Source organism: Lissotriton vulgaris, chromosome 4_1 (genome assembly GCF_964263255.1).
Source record: "Lissotriton vulgaris chromosome 4_1, aLisVul1.2, whole genome shotgun sequence".
In the NCBI taxonomy this organism is placed as follows: domain Eukaryota; kingdom Metazoa; phylum Chordata; class Amphibia; order Caudata; family Salamandridae; genus Lissotriton; species Lissotriton vulgaris.
Window position 1 is genome coordinate 2,076,808,727 of NC_141691.1, and position 21,320 is coordinate 2,076,830,046.

The 21,320-nt window shown below is 47.7% G+C and overlaps 1 protein-coding gene across 1 annotated transcript in view; it reads left to right on the forward strand.

Moving 5' to 3' along the window:
- LOC147725056 (embryonic protein UVS.2-like) overlaps positions 1-21,320 on the forward strand; it is an 80,925-nt gene that overhangs the window by 15,094 nt on the left and 44,511 nt on the right. Inside the window, exons 2-6 of the mRNA XM_086918153.1 lie at positions 9,270-9,294; positions 12,907-12,972; positions 13,834-13,974; positions 14,077-14,194; positions 19,677-19,852. Of these exons, the coding sequence (XP_086774279.1) occupies positions 9,270-9,294; positions 12,907-12,972; positions 13,834-13,974; positions 14,077-14,194; positions 19,677-19,852 (526 nt within the window). The remainder of the gene's footprint in view (positions 1-9,269; positions 9,295-12,906; positions 12,973-13,833; positions 13,975-14,076; positions 14,195-19,676; positions 19,853-21,320) is intronic.

A 21,320-nucleotide genomic window follows, 5' to 3' on the forward strand; every position in this document is an offset into this window, starting at 1 on the left:
GTATGAGGAAGCGGAGGAGCAGTAGGGATAGAAGCAGGCAAAGGAGCAGGAACAGTCGGAAGAACGGGTGCAGGTTGAGGAACAGGTGGAAGAACAGGTACGGCAGGGACCACAGGAGATGCGGTACCCTGTACGTACGGAGGTGGCGACTTCATAAGATAGGACATTAAAGGATCCTCAACTGCCTCTTCCTTCTTATCCGACTCCGTAGGCAAAGCAGGATAACATTTATCTATGGTCATACGCTGTAGTCTCTCAAACACTTCCTTATCCTTATCCTCCTTATCACGCTGGAACTGCTCAGCTTTCTTCACTATGGTAGCAACATTATCTCGCTGACTACGTTTATTCTGTCTGATTTCCTTCTGTCGGGCTTCCTTGCGCCACAACCGAAAGGCATCAAACATGGCCGGCCTTGATTTTCGTTCGAACAACTTCATTTCTAGATTATCTAAGATCGACGCCTCGAAGCTACCGTGAGGTGGCCAACGAAGGTCGCCGTCCTTCTTTGTATATTTAACCCAATAATCGTTAAAGGTAATCGGGCCTAACCCATGTTTGCTATATAAATCATAAGTAGGAGTTCCAACCGGAGGTATCGGACACGAGTCCTCCAGCAGGGAATCCGCACCACAAGGTCTGAAACAACTAAACAAAGTACTGCGACCAGGCATCTTGCACACTAGCCGAGTTTCACAAACTTCAAGGGTTACGGGATTTACCAAGTCCCAGCAAAGAACAAAACCCTCGGTCTTTGGCGGCTGCAGTCGTCAAACAACACAACAAAGTACGCTGGCAAAGTGTCACCGACAAAAACACTTACACAGCGTGTACAACAAAAACACTCGCTAAAGTGTCAACAACCAAGAACCATGGGAGCGACCCACAAATACTTAACTCAAAAATCGATGGCGTCACCAGGAAGGCCCGTCAATCGTCTCGCTATACCAAGGTCTACGCCAGGCGCCAAAACAGGTCTACAGTCAGGGCAGCAGTCCGTCGCAGCCGTCCGGAGGCGGGAATCTTCGCGGGAAAAGTCTTCGGGCCACTTATTTCGACAACAGGATCGATGAAGCGGAGTGCACCTTCCCTCGGAGATTTCACACGAAGTTCCTCACGATCGTCGGGCTTGGACCGGTACCACTGATGCAGCCCCACGTTGGGCGCCAACTGAAGGACTGGGTTCTGTAAGACCCAGCGGTGCCAGGGCACAACACCTGAAACCTTCGTGGGTAACCTGCTCCGGCGTACAAATCACAGAGACACGGGACACTTCCTTCGGCGTCAAAGATTCAAGGTTTATTTGCTGCAGGGAACACAGAGATCACGACAAGTACACAGCGTGCAACTTGGGGAGACTGCTTCAAATTGGTTCTGTGAATCGCTCCTTTTATACAGTTTTTACCCATAGGATAACATTGAACACAAAAGTTTACAACCCGGTTCCCACAATTATCCCCCAGAGGGGTCGCTTTGGTCACTTTGAAACACATGAGGTCCGAAACATAAGTGCGGAAACATTTGGCGGTTCCCAATTGTAAAAACCCATCTTCCCACCATTAGCAAATTCCAATCGGCAGTAAAACAGATCGAAATAGGAACAAGGACAGGTGTAGAGGAAGACGGAGACAGTGGGGAGATCGGAAAGGGTGTAAAAGAGGAGGTAACGGGAAACACGAGATGCAGGCATCAAAGGGACGTGCCTAATGAAATGCACGGCTGAGACAATAAGCTCGAGCGGCAAGATGAGCCTCATGCGGCGTCATCTGCCTTACAGCAGCATCCCCCTCGTCATAAAGACACTTACAAAGAACATGTGTCTTCCGCAAATATCTTGGGAGTCCCAGGGTCGCGAAGCGGACAGCGTCCGTTCGCTGGCTACTTGAGGGCAAGAGACAAAATGGATGCCGTATCTAAAATGGAACCCGTGGGTACAGATGAAAAACCCACATAACAAATGAACGGTTTAAGCTAGCACAGCGAAACTGCGCACACTTACTAAACTCGTCATTTGCGGTTCATAGATACCAGACTCGACCATATTCGTACGAGTCGAAAGCACCACTTACAATTGTCACGGAACCTCAGTGCAGGGACAGGTGAGACCCCCTTTAACAATGGTATATAGAGCTGAGTACAGGCACAGGTGAGACCCCTTTAATAATGGTATATAGAGCTGTGTGCAGGCACAGGTGAGACCCCCTTTAACGATGGTATATAGAGCTGAGTCCAGACACAGGTGAGACCCCCTTTAACAATGGTATATAGAGCTGTGTGCAGGCACAGTTGAGACCCCTTTAACGATGGTACATAGAGTTGTGTGCTGCACAGGTGAGACCCCCTTTAACAATGGTATATAGAGCCGAGTGCAGGGACAGGTGAGACCCCCTTTAACAATGGTACATAGAGCTGAGTGCAGGCACAGGTGAGACCCCTTTAATAATGGTATATAGAGCTGTGTGCAGGCACAGGTGAGACCCCATTTAACAATGGTATATAGAGCTGAGTGCAGGCACAGGTGAGACCCCCTTTAACAATGGTATATAGAGCTGAGTGCAGGCACAGGTGAGACCCCCTTTAACAATGGTATATAGAGCTGTGTGCAGGCACAGGTGAGACCCCCTTTAACAATGGTATATAGAGCTGAGTGCAGACACAGGTGAGACCCCCTTTAACAATGGTATAGAGAGCTGTGTGCAGGCACAGGTGAGACCCCCTCCCTTTTAACAACGGTATATAGAGCTGAGTGCAGGGACAGGTGAGACCCCCTTTAACAATGGTATATAGAGCTCAGTGCTGGTACAGGTGAGGCTCATTTAACAATGGTACATAGAGTTGTGTGCAGACACAGGTGAGACCCCCTTTAACAATGGTATATAGAGCTGAGTGCAGGCACAGGTGAGACCCCCTTTAACAATGGTATATAGAGCTGTGTGCAGGCACAGGTGAGACCCCCTTTAACAATGGTATATAGAGCTGAGTGCAGACACAGGTGAGACCCCCTTTAACAATGGTATAGAGAGCTGTGTGCAGGCACAGGTGAGACCCCCTCCCTTTTAACAACGGTATATAGAGCTGAGTGCAGGGACAGGTGAGACCCCCTTTAACAATGGTATATAGAGCTGAGTGCAGGCACAGGTGAGACCCCCTTTAACAATGGTATATAGAGCTCAGTCCAGACACAGGTGAGACTCCCTTTAACGATGGTCTATAGAGCTGAGTGCAGGCACAGGTGAGAGCTGCAGTTATAGCGCGTATGTGGTATTGTGTAGGTGGTGATGTACAGTGTTATATATGGTTGTGTGTAGGCATAGACTCTCAGGTGTGCAGCGCTGTAAGTACACCTGTGCAGGTGAGAGCCGGACTAACAGTGTTATATGGACCTATGTGCACATAAAGCCTCTCAGATGTACCAAACCTGACTGTGAGGGCATCTGCAGACCCAAGAAACGCAGTAACCATAATGCATGGGTCTGTAGCGCACCGGTAGAGCAGAGTATATGAGTGACAGTATTACACAGCCTCGTGTACATGTAATGACTCTCAGGTGTGCTTCATCGAGAGCGCACCTTCTGCGGGAGAGTGTATATGAGTGACAGTAGCACACAGCCCCGTGTACATGTAATGCCTCTCGGGTGTGCTTCATCGAGAGCGCACCTTCTGTGGGAGAGTGTATATGAGTGACAGTATCACACAGCCCGGTGTACATGTAATGACTCTCAGGTGTGCTTCATCGAGAGCGCACCTGGACAGGAGAGTAATATGAGTGACAGTATTACACAGCCCCGTGTACATGTAATGCCTCTCGGGTGTGCTTCATCGAGAGCGCACCTGGACAGGAGAGTAATATGAGTGACAGTATTACACAGCCCCGTGTACATGTAATGCCTCTCGGGTGTGCTTCATCGAGAGCGCACCTGGACAGGAGAGTAATATGAGTGACAGTATTACACAGCCCCGTGTACATGTAATGCCTCTCGGGTGTGCTTCATCGAGAGCGCACCTGTGCAGGAGAGTGTATATGAGTGACAGTATTACACAGCCCCGTGTACATGTAATGCCTCTCAGGTGTGCTTCACAGAGAGCGCACCTTTGCAGGAGAGTATTTCAGTGACAGTATTACATAGCCCTGTGCACATGTAATGCCTCTCAGGTGTGCTTCACAGAGAGCGCACCTGTGCAGGAGAGTGTATATGAGTGACAGTATTACACAGCCCCGTGTACATGTAATGCCTCTCAGGTGTGCTTCACAGAGAGCGCACCTGTGCAGGAGAGTGTATATGAGTGACAGTATTACACAGCCCCGTGTACATGTAATGCCTCTCAGGTGTGCTTCACAGAGAGCGCACCTTTGCAGGAGAGTATTTCAGTGACAGTATTACATAGCCCTGTGCACATGTAATGCCTCTCAGGTGTGCTTCACAGAGAGCGCACCTTTGCAGGAGAGTATTTCAGTGACAGTATTACATAGCCCCGTGTACATGTAATGCCTCTCAGGTGTGCTTCACAGAGAGCGCACCTGTGCAGGAGAGTGTATATGAGTGACAGTATTACACAGCCTCGTGTACATGTAATGCCTCTCAGGTGTGCTTCACAGAGAGCGCACCTGTGCAGGAGAGTGTATATGAGTGACAGTATTACACAGCCCCGTGTACATGTAATGCCTCTCAGGTGTGCTTCATCGAGAGCGCACCTGTGCAGGAGAGTGTATATGAGTGACAGTATTACACAGCCCCGTGTACATGTAATGCCTCTCGGGTGTGCTTCATCGAGAGCGCACCTGGACAGGAGAGTAATATGAGTGACAGTATTACACAGCCCTGTGCACATGTAATGCCTCTCAGGTGTGCTTCACAGAGAGCGCACCTGTGCAGGAGAGTGTATATGAGTGACAGTATTACACAGCCTCGTGTACATGTAATGCCTCTCGGGTGTGCTTCATCGAGAGCGCACCTGTGCAGGAGAGTGTATATGAGTGACAGTATTACACAGCCCCGTGTACATGTAATGCCTCTCAGGTGTGCTTCATCGAGAGCGCACCTGGACAGGAGAGTAATATGAGTGACAGTATTACACAGCCCCGTGTACATGTAATGCCTCTCAGGTGTGCTTCATCGAGAGCGCACCTGGACAGGAGAGTAATATGAGTGACAGTATTACACAGCCCCGTGTACATGTAATGCCTCTCAGGTGTGCTTCATCGAGAGCGCACCTGTGCAGGAGAGTGTATATGAGTGACAGTATCACACAGCCCAGTGTACATGTAATGCCTCTCGGGTGTGCTTCATCGAGAGCGCACCTGTGCAGGAGAGTGTTTATGAGTGACAGTATTACACAGCCCTGTGCACATGTAATGCCTCTCAGGTGTGCTTCACAGAGAGCGCACCTGTGCAGGAGAGTGTATATGAGTGACAGTATTACACAGCCCAGTGTACATGTAATGCCTCTCAGGTGTGCTTCATCGAGAGCGCACCTGTGCAGGAGAGTGTTTATGAGTGACAGTATCACACAGCCCCGTGTACATGTAATGCCTCTCAGGTGTGCTTCATCGAGAGCGCACCTGTGCAGGAGAGTGTTTATGAGTGACAGTATTACACAGCCCTGTGCACATGTAATGACTCTCAGGTGTGCTTCATCGAGAGCGCACCTGTGCAGGAGAGTGTTTATGAGTGACAGTATTACACAGCCCCGTGTACATGTAATGCCTCTCAGGTGTGCTTCACAGAGAGCGCACCTTTGCAGGAGGGTATTTCAGTGACAGTATTACATAGCCCTGTGCACATGTAATGCCTCTCAGGTGTGTTTCATAGAGAGCGCACCTGTGCAGGAGCATGTACCAGTGACAGTATTACACAGCCCTGTGCGCATGCTACGCCTGTCAGGTGAGCTTCACAGAGAGCGCACCTGTACAGCAGAGTATATATGTAGAGTATATATGTATATATGTATATCAGTGACAGTATTACACAGCCCTGTGCACATGTAATGCCTCTCAGGTGTGTTTCATAGAGAGCGCACCTGTACTGCAGTGTGTACCAGTGACAGTTTTACTTAGCCCAGTGCGCATGTAACGCCTCTCAGGTATTGGTAGTGATTGTGAGCTGGGCAAAAATTGTGTGTGCTTAGATATTGCACCTTTTGGCTTTTAGGTGGTGGTGAAAGCACGCAGTACACATAAAATACAAAATTCAAGGGTGCCACAAATGCCATTTTTTAGCACCAGGACTTAGGGCCTTATGTAGGTAAATACTATTTACCGATTCTAAAATACCGAATTTTACCGATTTGGTATTTCAGAATCGGTAAATGGTATGTAGGTATTGAGTCGGTAAATTTTACTGAATCCGTAAATTCGGTAATTACCGATTCGGTAATTCCCCATCATTCCCATGGGCCTGGAGGCCCATAGGAATGAAGGAGAATTACCGATTCAGTAAATACCGAATCGGTAATAGGGGGAAGACTTACAAGGGTGGCAGGGTGTCACATTGACACCCAGTTGCATCCCTGAGTAGTGCATGGGTGCACATGTTGCACACATACATGCCCTAAGGGCATGTATGACTGCCACATGGCACTTTGGAAAAGCACAAATTTGCTTTTTCAAAGGTTTTCGATATTTACCACCAACTTTTAGTTGGTGGTAAATACCGAATCCTTAACTCAGAAATGCACTCACTTGAGTGCTCCCTGCATTAAGGATTAAGTAATTTACCAAATCGGTATTTTAAGGATTCAGTAATTTACCGATTCCTTAAATTACCAATTCGGTAAATTACTGAATCCTTAAATTTGGCCCCTACATCTCAAATGACCAATACCGGTCGGTAACGGCCGAAAATCAGTAATTTCGGTCGTCGACCGGTATTGGGCTACCTACATCTGGCCTGTAATCTTTTACAAATTAAGTCACTGAACTTATACATTTAGCTTTATTTAAACTCTGCCACAAAGAAATTGGCAACAAGAAGAAAACTGACAGTAAACCTGGTTAATTGGTTGCAAAGACTGTGTTTTAAAATATCTTATGGATTTAATGCACCTGTAGCAGGGATATGTGTGTTCCCAGTGAATCTGATTGAATAATAATTGTGAGATAACTCTGGAGGTTAATGCACTTGCTGGAAAAATCTGTGTTTTGTTTAGCCTCAGTTTTGACTCAAAGTAGCATAGAGGGTTAGTGCAAAGCACATCATGTAACATGCATATGACATATTTTATTTTATGTAGATAGATAAGTGGGTTACTGCTTTGAAGACGGAGATCCTTATGTTACTTGCAGTTGCATTGTAAAGCTTTTAATATAGCAGAGTGAGCTATGGAAGATGATATGTGACTTCTACACCTTGTAATGCCCCACTGTGTTATGTAACACACTCTGTACAATGAATTACAAATGCAGATGATTTATTGTATATGTATATTTATGTGTGATGAAAAGCGCTTCGACACCCTGCATTGGGATGAGTAGCACTATACAAGAAAAACTTAGTGGCACTTAAATCATTTCAACGCCTCCTCAGGGGTAGTAAGCGCTATATAAATGCTATTTATTTTGTGTAAATACTGGGAAAGACCAACACATCTGACATTATGACAGTGCACGCATATCTCGAAAACCGACCCTGAACAAAGTGAAAATCTGCCTCCTTAGGTGTGTGTGACGTGCTTACAGGGTGTGAGCCTTTGTTAGGCCTCTGCTTCTAGGTGTGAGCCTTTGTTAGGCCTCTGCTTCTAGGTGTGAGCCTTTGTTAGGCCTCTGCTTCTAGGTGTGAGCCTTTGTGACGCCTCTTCTTCTAGGTGTGAGCCTTTGTTAGGCCTCTGCTTCTAGGTGTGAGCCTTTGTTAGGCCTCTGCTTCTAGGTGTGAGCCTTTGTTAGGCCTCTGCTTCTAGGTGTGAGCCTTTGTTAGGCCTCTGCTTCTAGGTGTGAGCCTTTGTTAGGCCTCTGCTTCTAGGTGTGAGCCTTTGTTAGGCCTCTGCTTCTAGGTGTGAGGCTCCTGACTGCTCCCAGCCAGGAGACTGAACAAAAGGAGTCCAGAGGACCCTGGGCCCAGCTGGAGTCTGAAATGAGAACGCCCCGCCCCTGCCTGCACGTTGTTGCTTATGGGAAGCAGGCAATGTGCAGGCGCTGCTGAATGTGTCCTGGTGTTTAAAAATGACACCGGGACGAGTCCAGCACATTATTCAGTGGGGCCCAACCTCTTGGCATGGTGGACGGCGTTAACCCTGTGGATATATATTCTATGATTCCTCATGTCCTACGATGTAATGCAACTTCTTCTTTTCCTTTATGTATGTAAAGCACTCTGATACCCCCGGGTCTAGCTAGCGCTATATGAAACTTTATAAATAAATACAACAACAAAAATAATAATAATAGTTGGACGCCGTCCACCCATGTGTACCCCCGACATGTGCCCTGGACCATTGCACAAAGTGCTCGGTTTTCTGCATTTGGGGTCTCAGAATACAGGGTGGAGCCTAAATCGCACGTGCTAGAATATGTAAATATTTTTGGAAACTCAAACATGGATTTTGTGGAGTGTGCCTGCTCCATTTCTGACACTTTTTACCAGGATGAAATCTTGCTTGCCAAAAACCTGCGAGTATGGAATTAGCACGCACATTTGAATTCCAATTTGGGCGCAAAGAGAAGTTTGCACCCAAATCCGGATTAGTGCGGCCATCAGATGGTCCTACTTGAGATACCTAAAGGACAACTCCACAGACTCTTCTGTTACATTGTACGAGAACTCTGTACATCCTCGGAGCCATCTGTGCTGCTGAAGGCCATTTGTTCTTGTAACACTTTTTACCGAAACGTTCCTCCAGCAGTTAAGTCAGCATCCAAATAGGTAGATGAGCCACAGACTTCACCCTTGACATCTGTGCAACCCTGAGTGCTTGAAACAAGGGGCCAGCCATGCCCCGAGCCACAGTGTTTAACCACCATATGGACGCTTCATTATCGATCGCAACAATATTGACCGCAAGATATCAGCTGCCCAGTATCGACAAGAAGAGTCAACAAGGAGGCATGGGAACAGTAAATCCCCACTCCCCAATATACTCTTACCTTGATGATACTGTGCCAGGTGATGCCCTGCAGCCCATACCATTGCAGGTCGAGGTTTGTTCTTTCCATATTTTGACATATAGCCCAAAGTACATCTTATGTCATCTTTTAAAACATGGCTTTGGGTTTCCCAAAGTTCTAATATCCTTATACTTACACTGAGTGATTAAAATATCACTTTTCTCTTTTGCAGATTTTCTATGAACTGGAGAAAAATCGTAAGTACATTTTTAGTCGTGATACCTTTGAACTTGAGCATAGCGCATGTATGCAACGAAGCGCTGTACTCTGGGCGCAGGTGGTGGCTGCATCGAGTACTATCTACCTAATCCCTTTAAATCGGATTTTGTGTATTTGCAAAGGGATAGAGAGTAAGATGTGCGGACCTGAACGATGAGCAAAGTGTGCCTGTGCGCCTTGTGCATGAACATAGTGCTGCTATGAGTCACAAGGTGTGAGGATGAAAGGAGGAGCAGTCACACCACTGACTACATGCACAAATGAAGTTGCCAAGACCAGACATGAGAATAAGAAAAACATCCACAGAGAAGCAAACCCCTATGCACCATTGGCGTTAGACAGAAAAGGAGCGCTTTATTGATCGGACCGTCCATTGCGTATTTGGAACCGGTGTTTGGGAAAGGATTTAGAATGTCAATTAATCAATCAGGGATTTATAGAGCACACTACTCACCCGTGAGGGTCTCAAGGCGTTGGGGAGGGGGGATTTGGACAGCTCTGAGGTCATCCGAAGAGACAGGTCTTGAGGTCTTTTCTGAAGGCTTGCAGTGTAGGGCTCCGTTTGATGATGAGGGGGAGTTCGCCCCAGGTCTTGGCTGTGATGTAGGAGAAGAATCTTCCCCCGTTCTAGCTCTCTGGATGCGGTGGATGTTGGCAAGGGCTAGGTTGTTGGAGCGAAGGTTTCTCTTGGGGAAGTGGAAGGAGATTCTTCTGTTGAGGTGTTGGGGTCCAGTGCTTTGGAGGGCTTTGTAGGCATAAGTGAGCAGCTTGAAGGTAACTCTCTTTTCGATGAGGAGCCAGTGGAGGTCGAAAAGGTCCTGGGTGATGTGGTAGTGTCGTGAAATGCCAAGGGCAAGTCTGGCTACGGCCTTCTGGACGGTCTGGAGTTTGCAAAGGAGTGATTTGTTGATTCCGGCGTACAAGGCGTTTCCACAGTCCAGCCTGCTGGTAAAGAGTGAGTGGGTGACGGTCTTCCTGGAGTGGGGGGGTCCATTTGAAGGTCTTGTAAAGTATGTAGAGGGTGTTGAAGAATGTGGAGGACACAGCGTTGATCTGTTGGTTCATGGTGAATGAGGAGTTGAGTATGATGCAGAGGTTGCGGGCGTTATCAGAGGGAGTGGGGGGTTTCTGAGGAAAGGGAGCCACCAGATGTCGTCCCATACTGGGTGGTGGATCTGAGGATAAGAACCTCTGTTTTCTCCGAGTTGAGCTTCAGGCAGCTGCTGCTCGTCTAGGATGCAACGTCCTTCAGTCCTTCACGGAAACTGTGCCTGGTGATGCTGGGTTCCTTTGTGAGGGAGAGGATGAGCTGCGTAATGTCGGTGTAGGATACTATGCTTAGTCCCTGTTTTCGGACGATGCTTGCAAGGGGGGCCATGTAGATGTTGAAGAGCATGGGGCTGATGGAGGATCCTTGGGGTACTCCACATCTGATCTTTGTGGGTTCGGAGAGGAAGGGCGGGAGTCTTATTCTTTGCGTTCTGCCAGAGAGGAAAGAGCAAAATCCAGTCTAAGGCAGTTCCCTGTATGCCAACGTCATGGAGTCGGGTGACTAGTGTGAGGTGGAAGATGGTGTTGAAGGCTGCTGAGAGGTCTAGTAGAATGAGGGCTGCAGAGTGGCCTTGACCAAGCAGGGTGCGGATGTCGTCAGTGACGGCTAGGAGAGCAGTCTTGGTGTTGTGGTTGCTGCTGAATCTAGATTGGGATGAGTCAAGGATGTTATTTGCTGGGTGTTGATGATTTTCTCGATGACTTTGGCGGCTAAGAGGAGGAGAGAGATGGGCCCGTAGTTCTTGAGGTCCGTCGGGTCTGCGGAGAGCTTCTTGAGGAGGGTTTTGACTTTGGCACTTTTCCAGGCGTCCGGGAACAAGACTGTTTCGAGGGTGCAGTTGATTGTCAGGGTAGGGTTCAGTGAGTGCTCCGGAGTGGATGCTCTTCATAGTCTTTGCGGTGTCTTCAGTGATGACAAGGGTCCAGGTGAGGAGGGTCTGCTGGGTGGCATAGATGGTGGATGGTCATGGGTCGGTGACTTGGTCTTGGTTGTTGAAGTTGTATTAAAGCGTCCTGGCCTTGTGGTGGAAGAAAGAGCTGAGTTTGTTGAAGAGGTCATGGGGGGAGGGACATCGGTGGTTTCGCTGGGTAGTCTGGTGAATTCTTGCATGATGGTGAACAGTTAGTTGGAGTTGTGGGATTTGGAGAGGATTCTATCCTGAATTAAGTCTCCGTAGATCGGTTGAGCTGGTGGCGTGCCGTGGTGATTTCCCTGTAGGCAGTGCATGCTTCTGGGGTTTTGCTGTTTCTTCATGCTTTCTCCAGTCATCAGCATGAGTGCTTGGATTTTCGGAGGTCCGTGGTGAACGTGGTGGCTTTCGTGTTGAGTCATCTGTTGGAGTTCTGGAGGGAGGCGAGCATGTTGGTGCAGTCAGCGATCCATTGGTGGAGGTCGTTGGCTGCAGTGTTGACGTCTGTAGTGGTAGGGGGAGGAGTGCGGTTGAGGGCGGCGGTGAGGTGCTCTTTGGTGATCTTGCTCCAGATTCTGCCTGGGAGGCATGGCATAGGCTTGTGTGCGGTGGGTTTTGAGAAGGAGAAGTGGATGCAGTGGTGGTCCATCTAGAGAGGTGCTGTGGTGTGACTGAAGGGAATGTTGTTTCTCCTGTCTAATATGGGGTCATGGATGTGTCCCACCGTGTGGGTGGGGGAAGAGATGAGTTGCTTCAGTCCAATGTTGGCACGGTTCCCTAGGAGGGTGGTGGAATTGGAGTCGCTGGGGTTGTCTAGGTGGAAATTCAGGTCTCAGAGCAGTACCTAGTCTGTGGAGGCAAGTGAGTGGAACGCAATGTAGTCTGTGATGGTGTTGGTGAACAGGGAGCGGCTTCCGGGTGGTCTGTAGGCGAGTGTCCCTTGGAGAGTCATTCTGGGGTTGGGCTGGATCTGGAAATGGATGTGTTCCATGGGGGGCGAAGCGTCGTTCAAGATGGAGGTTGTCAATCGGAGGGAGCTTTTGTGAACGATGGCGAGGCCTCCTCCAGGGCAGTTGGAGTGGTCTTTCCACTGGATCTTGTACCTGTTTGGGATGGCAGTTGCGATGTCAGGAGCAGAGCTGGCATCAGTCCAGGTCTCTGTGAGGAAGGCAACGTCGGGTGAGAGGGTGTTGAGGAGGTCCTAAACATCTACTGCATGTCTTTGAAGGGAGCATGCCTGTGTAGGATGCAGCTCAGGGGTATGTATACATTTATGTCCGGTGGGTTTGCGGCGGCTGTCTGCATCAGGAGGTGGATGAAGGTAGATGAAGGTTTGCAGCAGTGTTGGCAGGAAAACGGGCCTTGGGACCTGCTCAGCATCTAGAGCTGGCAGTTGTTGCATCCTTGGTTGAGTGCGTGGAGAGAGCTGGAGTCGTAGCATTTCTCAAACCTCCGCCCACTCTGGGCATGACCCCTTTTGCGAGTTGGCAGAAATAGACAGTTTATGCATTGACACTGATGCACATTTGGACCCAGTGAATGTTTCACCTTCTGTAATTGCTTTATGAATCCATCTATTCCTGTGCGCGAGCAGCTGATGTGAAGCTGGGAATGTGCCTTTTCTTTCAGACACCCGGCATGCAGAGGAGGCCCTGATACCAGACATCTTCGAGATCATCACCAATGAGAACCAAGGTAAGAGTAAAGCTCGGGTTTCTGGGCGCTAGACTTTATCATACATGACCCTGAGGCCTCATTTAGATGTAAAGACATAATACAAATGTGTGGACGAAGAATTACATGGTGGGGACCGGGTGAAAGGGCTGCCCTTGACAACATGTGTGACATCACAGCTGGTGTTTGCTGACAGAAGACATAAAGCGCTTAGAAGGCAGTTACCCATCTCAGCTGTTAATCTGATTTTTCTGTCTTAATATTCTCAATGTTATTATGGCAAGTGAGTAAAATGCTTTAAGTGGTGCCATAAATCACTCCTGCAATGACAAGATGACAACACTATAGGAATGGAAGAGGCAGGAAACCATTCCCAGTAAATATCAACAGCTGCAATCACTCACTGTGCATGGCTGTGTGCTGAGGTCTATTTAGTCCTTAGGGTAATTCGTTTTCGTAAGTAGGGGCCCGATTCACAGAACTAACTGAAGACAAAATCCTAAACTTACTACCCTTTACTCATTTTGAGTAAGTGCCTCTGTGAATACCAAAATGAGTAAGTGCCTTCTGTTAATACCAAAATGAGTAAGTGCCTTCTGTGAATACCAAAATGAGTAAGTGCCGTCTGTGAATACCAAAATGTAAGTACGTTTAGGATTTTGTCTCAAGTTAGTTCTGTGAATCAGGCCCTAGGTGCTTAGGCTACGGTTTTGGTTTTTGACCCAAAATGGCCGCCTCTACCTCCGCCACGAGTGGTTCTTGCATTTTCTTTCTTGAGATTGCCCTTTAGGTTTACAATCAGCTTCCTTCTCTTCCGTGTGCTCTTGTTCTTTCCTACTCATGACAGACCCTGACTTCTCTCTCTGTGTTTTACTGTTGTAGGCAGCTCACAGCTGATCCACGAAGGGGACATTGCCATCCGCCCAGGCCGCAGTGCCCTCAAATGTCCAGACAACAGCTGCTTCTGGCCTAAATCCAGCGATGGGACTGTCCCTGTGCCCTACACCCTCAGCCCCACTTACAGTGAGTTCACTTTTATGCCAAGGCCCAACCTTGAATTGAAATGAAACCTTTCCAGGCTGCTTCCCCTTATGTCATCCTCTCCTTTCCTCTGCTGTCCCTCAGGTGCTGAAAATGTGGCTGCCATTACAGATGCAATGAGTGAGTTTGCAACAATGACCTGCATCCGCTTTGTGGCCCACACGGCAGAACCAGATTACCTGCAGATCGTTCCTGATACTGGGTAAGAGCACAGGACACCCAAGGACTGACCCTACGCTCACCATCACACCAGAGAGGGCTCCATCAGATAGACTCATTACCTCCAGACCCTGCCTGACGATGGGTGAGAGCACAGGACACCCTAAGGTCTGACCCTACATTCAGCATCACACCAGAGAGGGCTCCATCAGATAGACTCATTACCTCCAGACCCTGCCTGACGATGGGTGAGAGCACAGGACACCCTAAGGACTGACCCTACATTCAGCATCACACCAGAGAGGGGTCAATCAGATAGACTCATTACCTCCAGACCCTGCCTGACGATGGGTAAGAGCACAGGACACCCAAGGACTGACCTTAGATGTTTAGTTTAGAATAATATGTCTAAACTCTTTATCGTTTTAGGTCAATATAAAAAACAACTTGATAATGTGGTACAAAACCCTTAATGAGCAATGACCTTGCGTCGCCTGCAAGCCCTCAGTTACTGATTATCACTGAACTGCTGACTACCACGCAGTGACCATCTATGGTTTTTGTTGCCCCAGGGAATGACCATCCATGTCCTGTGGGCTCTCACTGAGGTATCCCCAAAGGTTCTGTACGTGTGAGACCCTCCATGGGTCCAAGACTGTCCATGATGACCCTGTTTGTGGTGCGGGCTCACAGTGAAAGACCCCACATGCGAGGTGGATTTTAAATGATAGACCGTTCCTGGGCTGTGGGTTCTCAGTGAGAGATGGTCCTCTATGGGGTGTGAGCGCTCATCAAAGGACTGTCCGTGGTCAGTGGAGCATTAGTGATAGACCCTCTACTGAGATATGACCCTCAAGGAATGAAAACTATCAGTGGGAGACCCCACTCTATTGGCAGTAGAATTTAAGTGAAAGACTTTCCATGGGAAGTGGGCTCTCAATGATAGACTTTCCATTGGCAGTGGACTCTCCGTGATAGACTTTCCATGGGCAATGGGCTCTCAATGATAGACTTTCCATGGGCAATGGACTCTCAATTATAGACTTTCCATGGGCAATGGACTCTCAGTGAAAGGCTTTCCATGGGCAATGGACTCTCAATGATAGACTTTCCATGGGCAATGGACTCTCAATGATAGACTTGCCATGGGCAATGGACTCTCAATTATAGACTTTCCATGGGCAATGGACTCTCAGTGAAAGGCTTTCCATGGGCAGTGGACTCTCAATGATAGACTTTCCATGGGCAATGGACTCTCAATGATAGACTTTCCATGGGCAATGGACTCTCAGTGAAAGACTTTCCATGGGCAGTGGACTCTCAATGATAGACTTTCCATGGGCAATGGACTCTCAATGATAGACTTTCCATGGGCAGTGGACTCTCAATGATAGACTTTCCATGGGCAGTGGACTCTCAGTGAAAGTCTTTCCATGGGCAGTGGACTCTCAATGATAGACTTTCCATGGGCAGTGGACTCTCAGTGAAAGACTTTCCATGGGCAGAGGACTCTCAGTTAAAGACTTTCCATGGACAGTGGACTCTCAATAATAGACTTTCCATGGGCAGAAGACTCTCAGTGAAAGACTTTCCATGGGCAATGGACATTCAATGATAGACTTTCCATGGGCAGTGGACTCTCAGTGAAAGGCTTTCCATGGGCAGTGGACTCTCAATGATAGACTTTCCATGGGCAGTTGACTCTCAATTATAGACTTTCCATGGGCAATGGACTCTCAGTGAAAGACTTTCCATGGGCAGCGGACTCTCAATGATAGACTTTCCATGGGCAATGGACTCTCAATGATAGACTTTCCATGGGCAGTGGACTCTCAATGATAGACTTTCCATGGGCAGTGGACTCTCAGTGAAAGTCTTTCCATGGGCAGTGGACTCTCAATGATAGACTTTCCATGGGCAGTGGACTCTCAATGATAGACTTTCCATGGGCAGTGGACTCTCAGTGAAAGACTTTCCATGGGCAGAGGACTCTCAGTTAAAGACTTTCCATGGGCAATGGACTCTCAATGATAGACTTTCCATGGGCCGAAGACTCTCAGTGAAAGACTTTCCATGGGCAGTAGACTCTCAATGATAGACTTTCCATGGGCAGTGGACTCTCAATGATATACTTTCCATGGGCAATGGACTCTCAATGAAAGACTTTCCATGGGCAATGGACTCTCAATGATAGACTTTCCATGGGCAATGGACTCTCCGTGAAAGACTTTCCATGGGCAGAGGACTCTCAGTGAAAGGCTTTCCATGGGCAGTGGACTCTCAATGATACACTTTCCATGGGCAGTGGACTCTCAATAATAGACTTTCCATGGGCAATGGACTCTCAATGATAGACTTTCCATGGGCAGTGGACTCTCAGTGAAAGGCTTTCCAGGGGCAGTGGACTCTCAATGATAGACTTTCCATGGGCAATGGACTCTCAATGATACACTTTCCATGGGCAGTGGACTCTCAATAATAGACTTTCCATGGGCAGTGGACTCTCAGTGAAAGTCTTTCCATGGGCAGTGGACTCTCAATGATAGACTTTCCATGGGAAGTGGACTCTCAGTGAAAGACTTTCCATGGGCAGAGGACTCTCAGTTAAAGACTTTCCATGGGCAATGGACTCTCAATGATAGACTTTCCATGGGCAGTGGACTCTCAATGATATACTTTCCATGGGCAATAGACTCTCAATGAAAGACTTTCCATGGGCAATGGACTCTCAATTATAGACTTTCCATGGGCAATGGACTCTCAGTGAAAGGCTTTCCATGGGCAGTGGACTCTCAATGATAGACTTTCCATGGGCAGTGGACTCTCAATTATAGACTTTCCATGGGCAATGGACTCTCAGTGAAAGGCTTTCCATGGGCAGTGGACTCTCAATGATAGACTTTCCATGGGCAGTGGACTCTCAGTGAAAGGCTTTCCATGGGCAATGGACTCTCAATGATAGACTTTCCATGGGCAATGGACTCTCAATGATAGACTTTCCATGGGCAATGGACTCTCAATGATAGACTTTCCATGGGCAGTGGACTCTCAGTGAAAGGCTTTCCATGGGCAGTGGACTCTAAATGAAAGACTTTCCATGGGCAATGGACTCTCAGTGAAAGACTTTCCATGGGCAGTGGACTCTCAATGATAGACTTTCCATGGGCAATGGACTCTCAATGAAAGACTTTCCATGGGCAATGGACTCTCAATGATAGACTTTCCATGGGCAATGGACTCTCAATGATAGACTTTCCATGGGCAGTGGACTCTCAGTGAAAGGCTTTCCATGGGCAATGGACTCTCAATGAAAGACTTTCCATGGGCAGTGGACTCTTAATGATAGACTTTCCATGGGCAATGGACTCTCAATGATACACTTTCCATGGGCAGTGGACTCTCAATAATAGACTTTCCATGGGCAGTGGACTCTCAGTGAAAGTCTTTCCATGGGCAGTGGACTCTCAATGATAGACTTTCCATGGGCAGTGGACTCTCAGTGAAAGACTTTCCATGGGCAGAGGACTCTCAGTTAAAGACTTTCCATGGGCAATGGACTCTCAATGATAGACTTTCCATGGGCAGTGGACTCTCCGTGATAGACTTTCCATGGGCAATGGACTCTCAATGATAGACTTTCCATGGGCAGAAGACTCTCAATGATAGACTTTCCATGGGCAATGGACTCCCAATGATAGACTTTCCATGGGCAGAGGACTCTCCGTGATAGACTGTCCATGGGCAATGGACTCTCAGTGAAAGGCTTTCCATGGGCAGTGGACTCTCGGTGAAAGACTTTCCATGGGCAGTGGACTCTCCGTGATAGACTTTCCATGGGCAGTGGGCACTCAATGATAGACTTTCCATGGGCAGTAGACTCTCAGTGATAGACTTTCCATGGGCAGTGGACTCTCAATGATAGACTTTCCATGGGCAGAAGACTCTCCGTGATAGACTTTCCATGGGCAATGGACTCTCAGTGAAAGGCTTTCCATGGGCAGTGGGCACTCAATGATAGACTTTCCATGGGCAGTGGACTCTCAGTGAAAGGCTTTCCATGGGCAGTGGGCACTCAATGATAGACTTTCCATGGGCAATGGACTCTCAGTGAAAGGCTTTCCATGGGCAGTGGGCACTCAATGATAGACTTTCCATGGGCAGTGGACTCTCCGTGATAGACTTTCCATGGGCAATGGACTCTCAGTGAAAGGCTTTCCATGGGCAGTGGGCACTCAATGATAGACTTTCCATGGGCAGAGGATTCTCAATGATAGACTTTCCATGGGCAGTGGACTCTCAGTGAGAGGCTTTCTATGGGCAGTGGACTCTCAGTGAAAGGCTTTCCATGGGCAGAGGACTCTCAATGATAGACTTTCCATGGGCAGTGGACTCTCAGTGAGAGGCTTTCTATGGGCAGTGGACTCTCAGTGAAAGGCTATCCATGGGCAGTGGACTCTCAATGATAGACTTTCCATGGGCAGTGGACTCTCAGTGAAAGACTTTCCATGGTCAGAAGACTCTCCGTGATAGACTTTCCATGGGCAGATATGATGCTGTTCTCTGCTACGGCTTCACGCTTTCAAAAGGGTGGTGTATATAATCCTCCTGTTCAGAGGAGCAAACATGCCAGACAAAGTGCTACAGTGCACCAGCCTGACTTTGAAATGTCTGATGTTTGATTGGCCAATTCTCTCTATTCGATGCCTATCACAACACAAGGCATTTGGGGGTCTCAGAGCCTTTGGCTGGACAAAAATGTTGGGCCTAGCAAAAAAGAGATGTGCTTTATATTCTAGTCCCACCCATAGATCCATGAAGTCTTAATGCAAAGATTCCAGAGGCGGAAACAAGTACACAAAATATAAACACATCCAGAAGGGACTCATGATTTTAGGACACCACTCTCAATGTATATGCTTTCACAGCTGCGCCACACATGCATCATGCCACACGCAACCAGAACACTGACTGCGTTGGAATATGGATCCCAGTTATTGGGGACTGAGCCGAATTACCCATGGGCAGCTGATAGATCTGTCCCCACAGGCAGACAATACTCACAAATTCAATTCAATTCATGGCATTTATAGAGCCCACAGCTACCTCCAGGGATCTGTCCATGGCACTAGCAGAAAGCTCATAATAATGAGGGGAAAACTGTAAGATTACACAACCAAAAGAGAAGATATTATATGGAAAGGTTTTGAGATTGAGTCTGAAGACCGATTCCGAAGGGCTACAGCGCAGACTGATTTGGAGTCCACTGGGAGAAAATATTACAGGGCAGACCAGAAATGAAACAGACTTGTGCAGGATGGCACAGCTTTCCTTTGGATGCAAGATCTTTCATCACAACCTAGACTGCACATTGTCTTTTCCTAGAACCCCTCATCCCTTGCAGATAGCCACAGTCAGAGAGGAGACTCACAGGCAGATCCCTTGTATGTAGTAAAATTGTAATATTCTTTCTCTAAATTTGCCATTGCAGTAATCTATGGGTCTCCCTGGTCCATCTTCTCGCGTAGGTGCTGGTCATACATCGGGAAGACTGGAGGCACTCAGGAGGTATCTCTTCCCGGGGGATGTCTGTCGAAAGGAACCATCCAGCATGAGCTGACCCATTCCCTGGGCTTCTACCACGAGCAGAACCGCAGCGACCGCGACAGCTACGTGACCATCATGACGGAGAACATCTCGCCCGGTCAGTGTCACCCCCGGGCTCCACTTACCACTCAGAGGGAAAACTGAGTACAACTCAGATTGCTACTGGGCACACCTTGGCACTGATTGGTTCAGCTTAGGTTTGATCACAGATACCCGCCAACACACCCGTTCAACCAATCTGACCCCTGGTTACGGTGATCAATATTTGTTACTGTCACAGTCTGGTGTCCTTTTCACAAATGTCACCACTGCTGAGGGCATTAACAGGAGCAATGCTTCATTTTAATCTGTTTATTCTTTGCCCACATAAAAATTCCTGGCATAGGACCAATTAGGACCCGTGTGCAAAATGCATTTTCCTGAAATCGATAATGAGGATCAGTGATTGCTGCCTGCAGTGCCCGCTTCGGAGACACGGGGTCCAGATTTACACAGAAGTGTTCAACTTGAGTTGCTGCGTGCATTGTGTCAATGAAATACTATGATGTGGCGCTACTCTGCTGCCTCGCAGTGCTGGTAGCAGACTTTAGGCAGACATGCACCAACACAGGGACCCTTGCTCCACAGTGCTAGAATGTATGCGTTGTCTGAAGCACAGTCTTTGTGCAGAAAAGGGTCCCTTTCAATAGAAAAATTATGCTTTGAGACTTGTCCTACTTTGTGTGCTGAACCATGCAGCAACGCGCAAAGGGGGAAAAACAAGGAGAAATGAAAATATTTCATCCCGGTACACTTGCATTGAGGAGGCAGAGCATTTTAGCCCAAATCACTGTTTACCATGTTTTGTAGATATGGATTTATGTCAAAACCCATGGGTGATAGCATAGTAACACCTGTGCACCAGCCATAGAACACCCCCTTGACGCAAAATAATGCCAGGCAGGGCAAAGCATAACTTTTTGTTACTTTGGGTTACAATTCAACTCATATCGCGATTAGCGTTGGATTGTAAATTCCACCTGAACAAATTTGGGTTTGAATTAGAAAAGTAACATAAACCCGACACAAAGCATGCGTTGTTAACAGGGCCCAGGGCTGGTTGGGATGTACAGCGCCTTGAGCACCACTCTTTCTTACTCCACTATCTCACATACAAATAATGGTGTTTCTTTCTACAGTTTTTTCATTCTTCGATTGCATGGCTTCTCAAAAAGCCTCCTCTGTATTCCCAAAACTACATGAAAAACTCCCCTCTCCCTTTCATTGGACTGACTATCTCCTTATTTTTCATATTCTGCATGTCTCTTCTCTCTGAGCACAGCCTACTTTACGTCACAAGCATGTTTGACTTAATCTTTACTATTGCATTTCTGTGAATGTCCTCATTTTCTACCAAATTTTCAACGAAATCACCTCTGCTTTGAAAGTCATACCTGCAAACTAATAATTCCTAATCTCTCTCATGCACTAATCCCACAAATCAGCTCCATGAACTCGCATAGTAGATCCACTTCCCAAATGATCACGACAAACCCCATATAATTTACTCTTCCTCAAAGAAACTG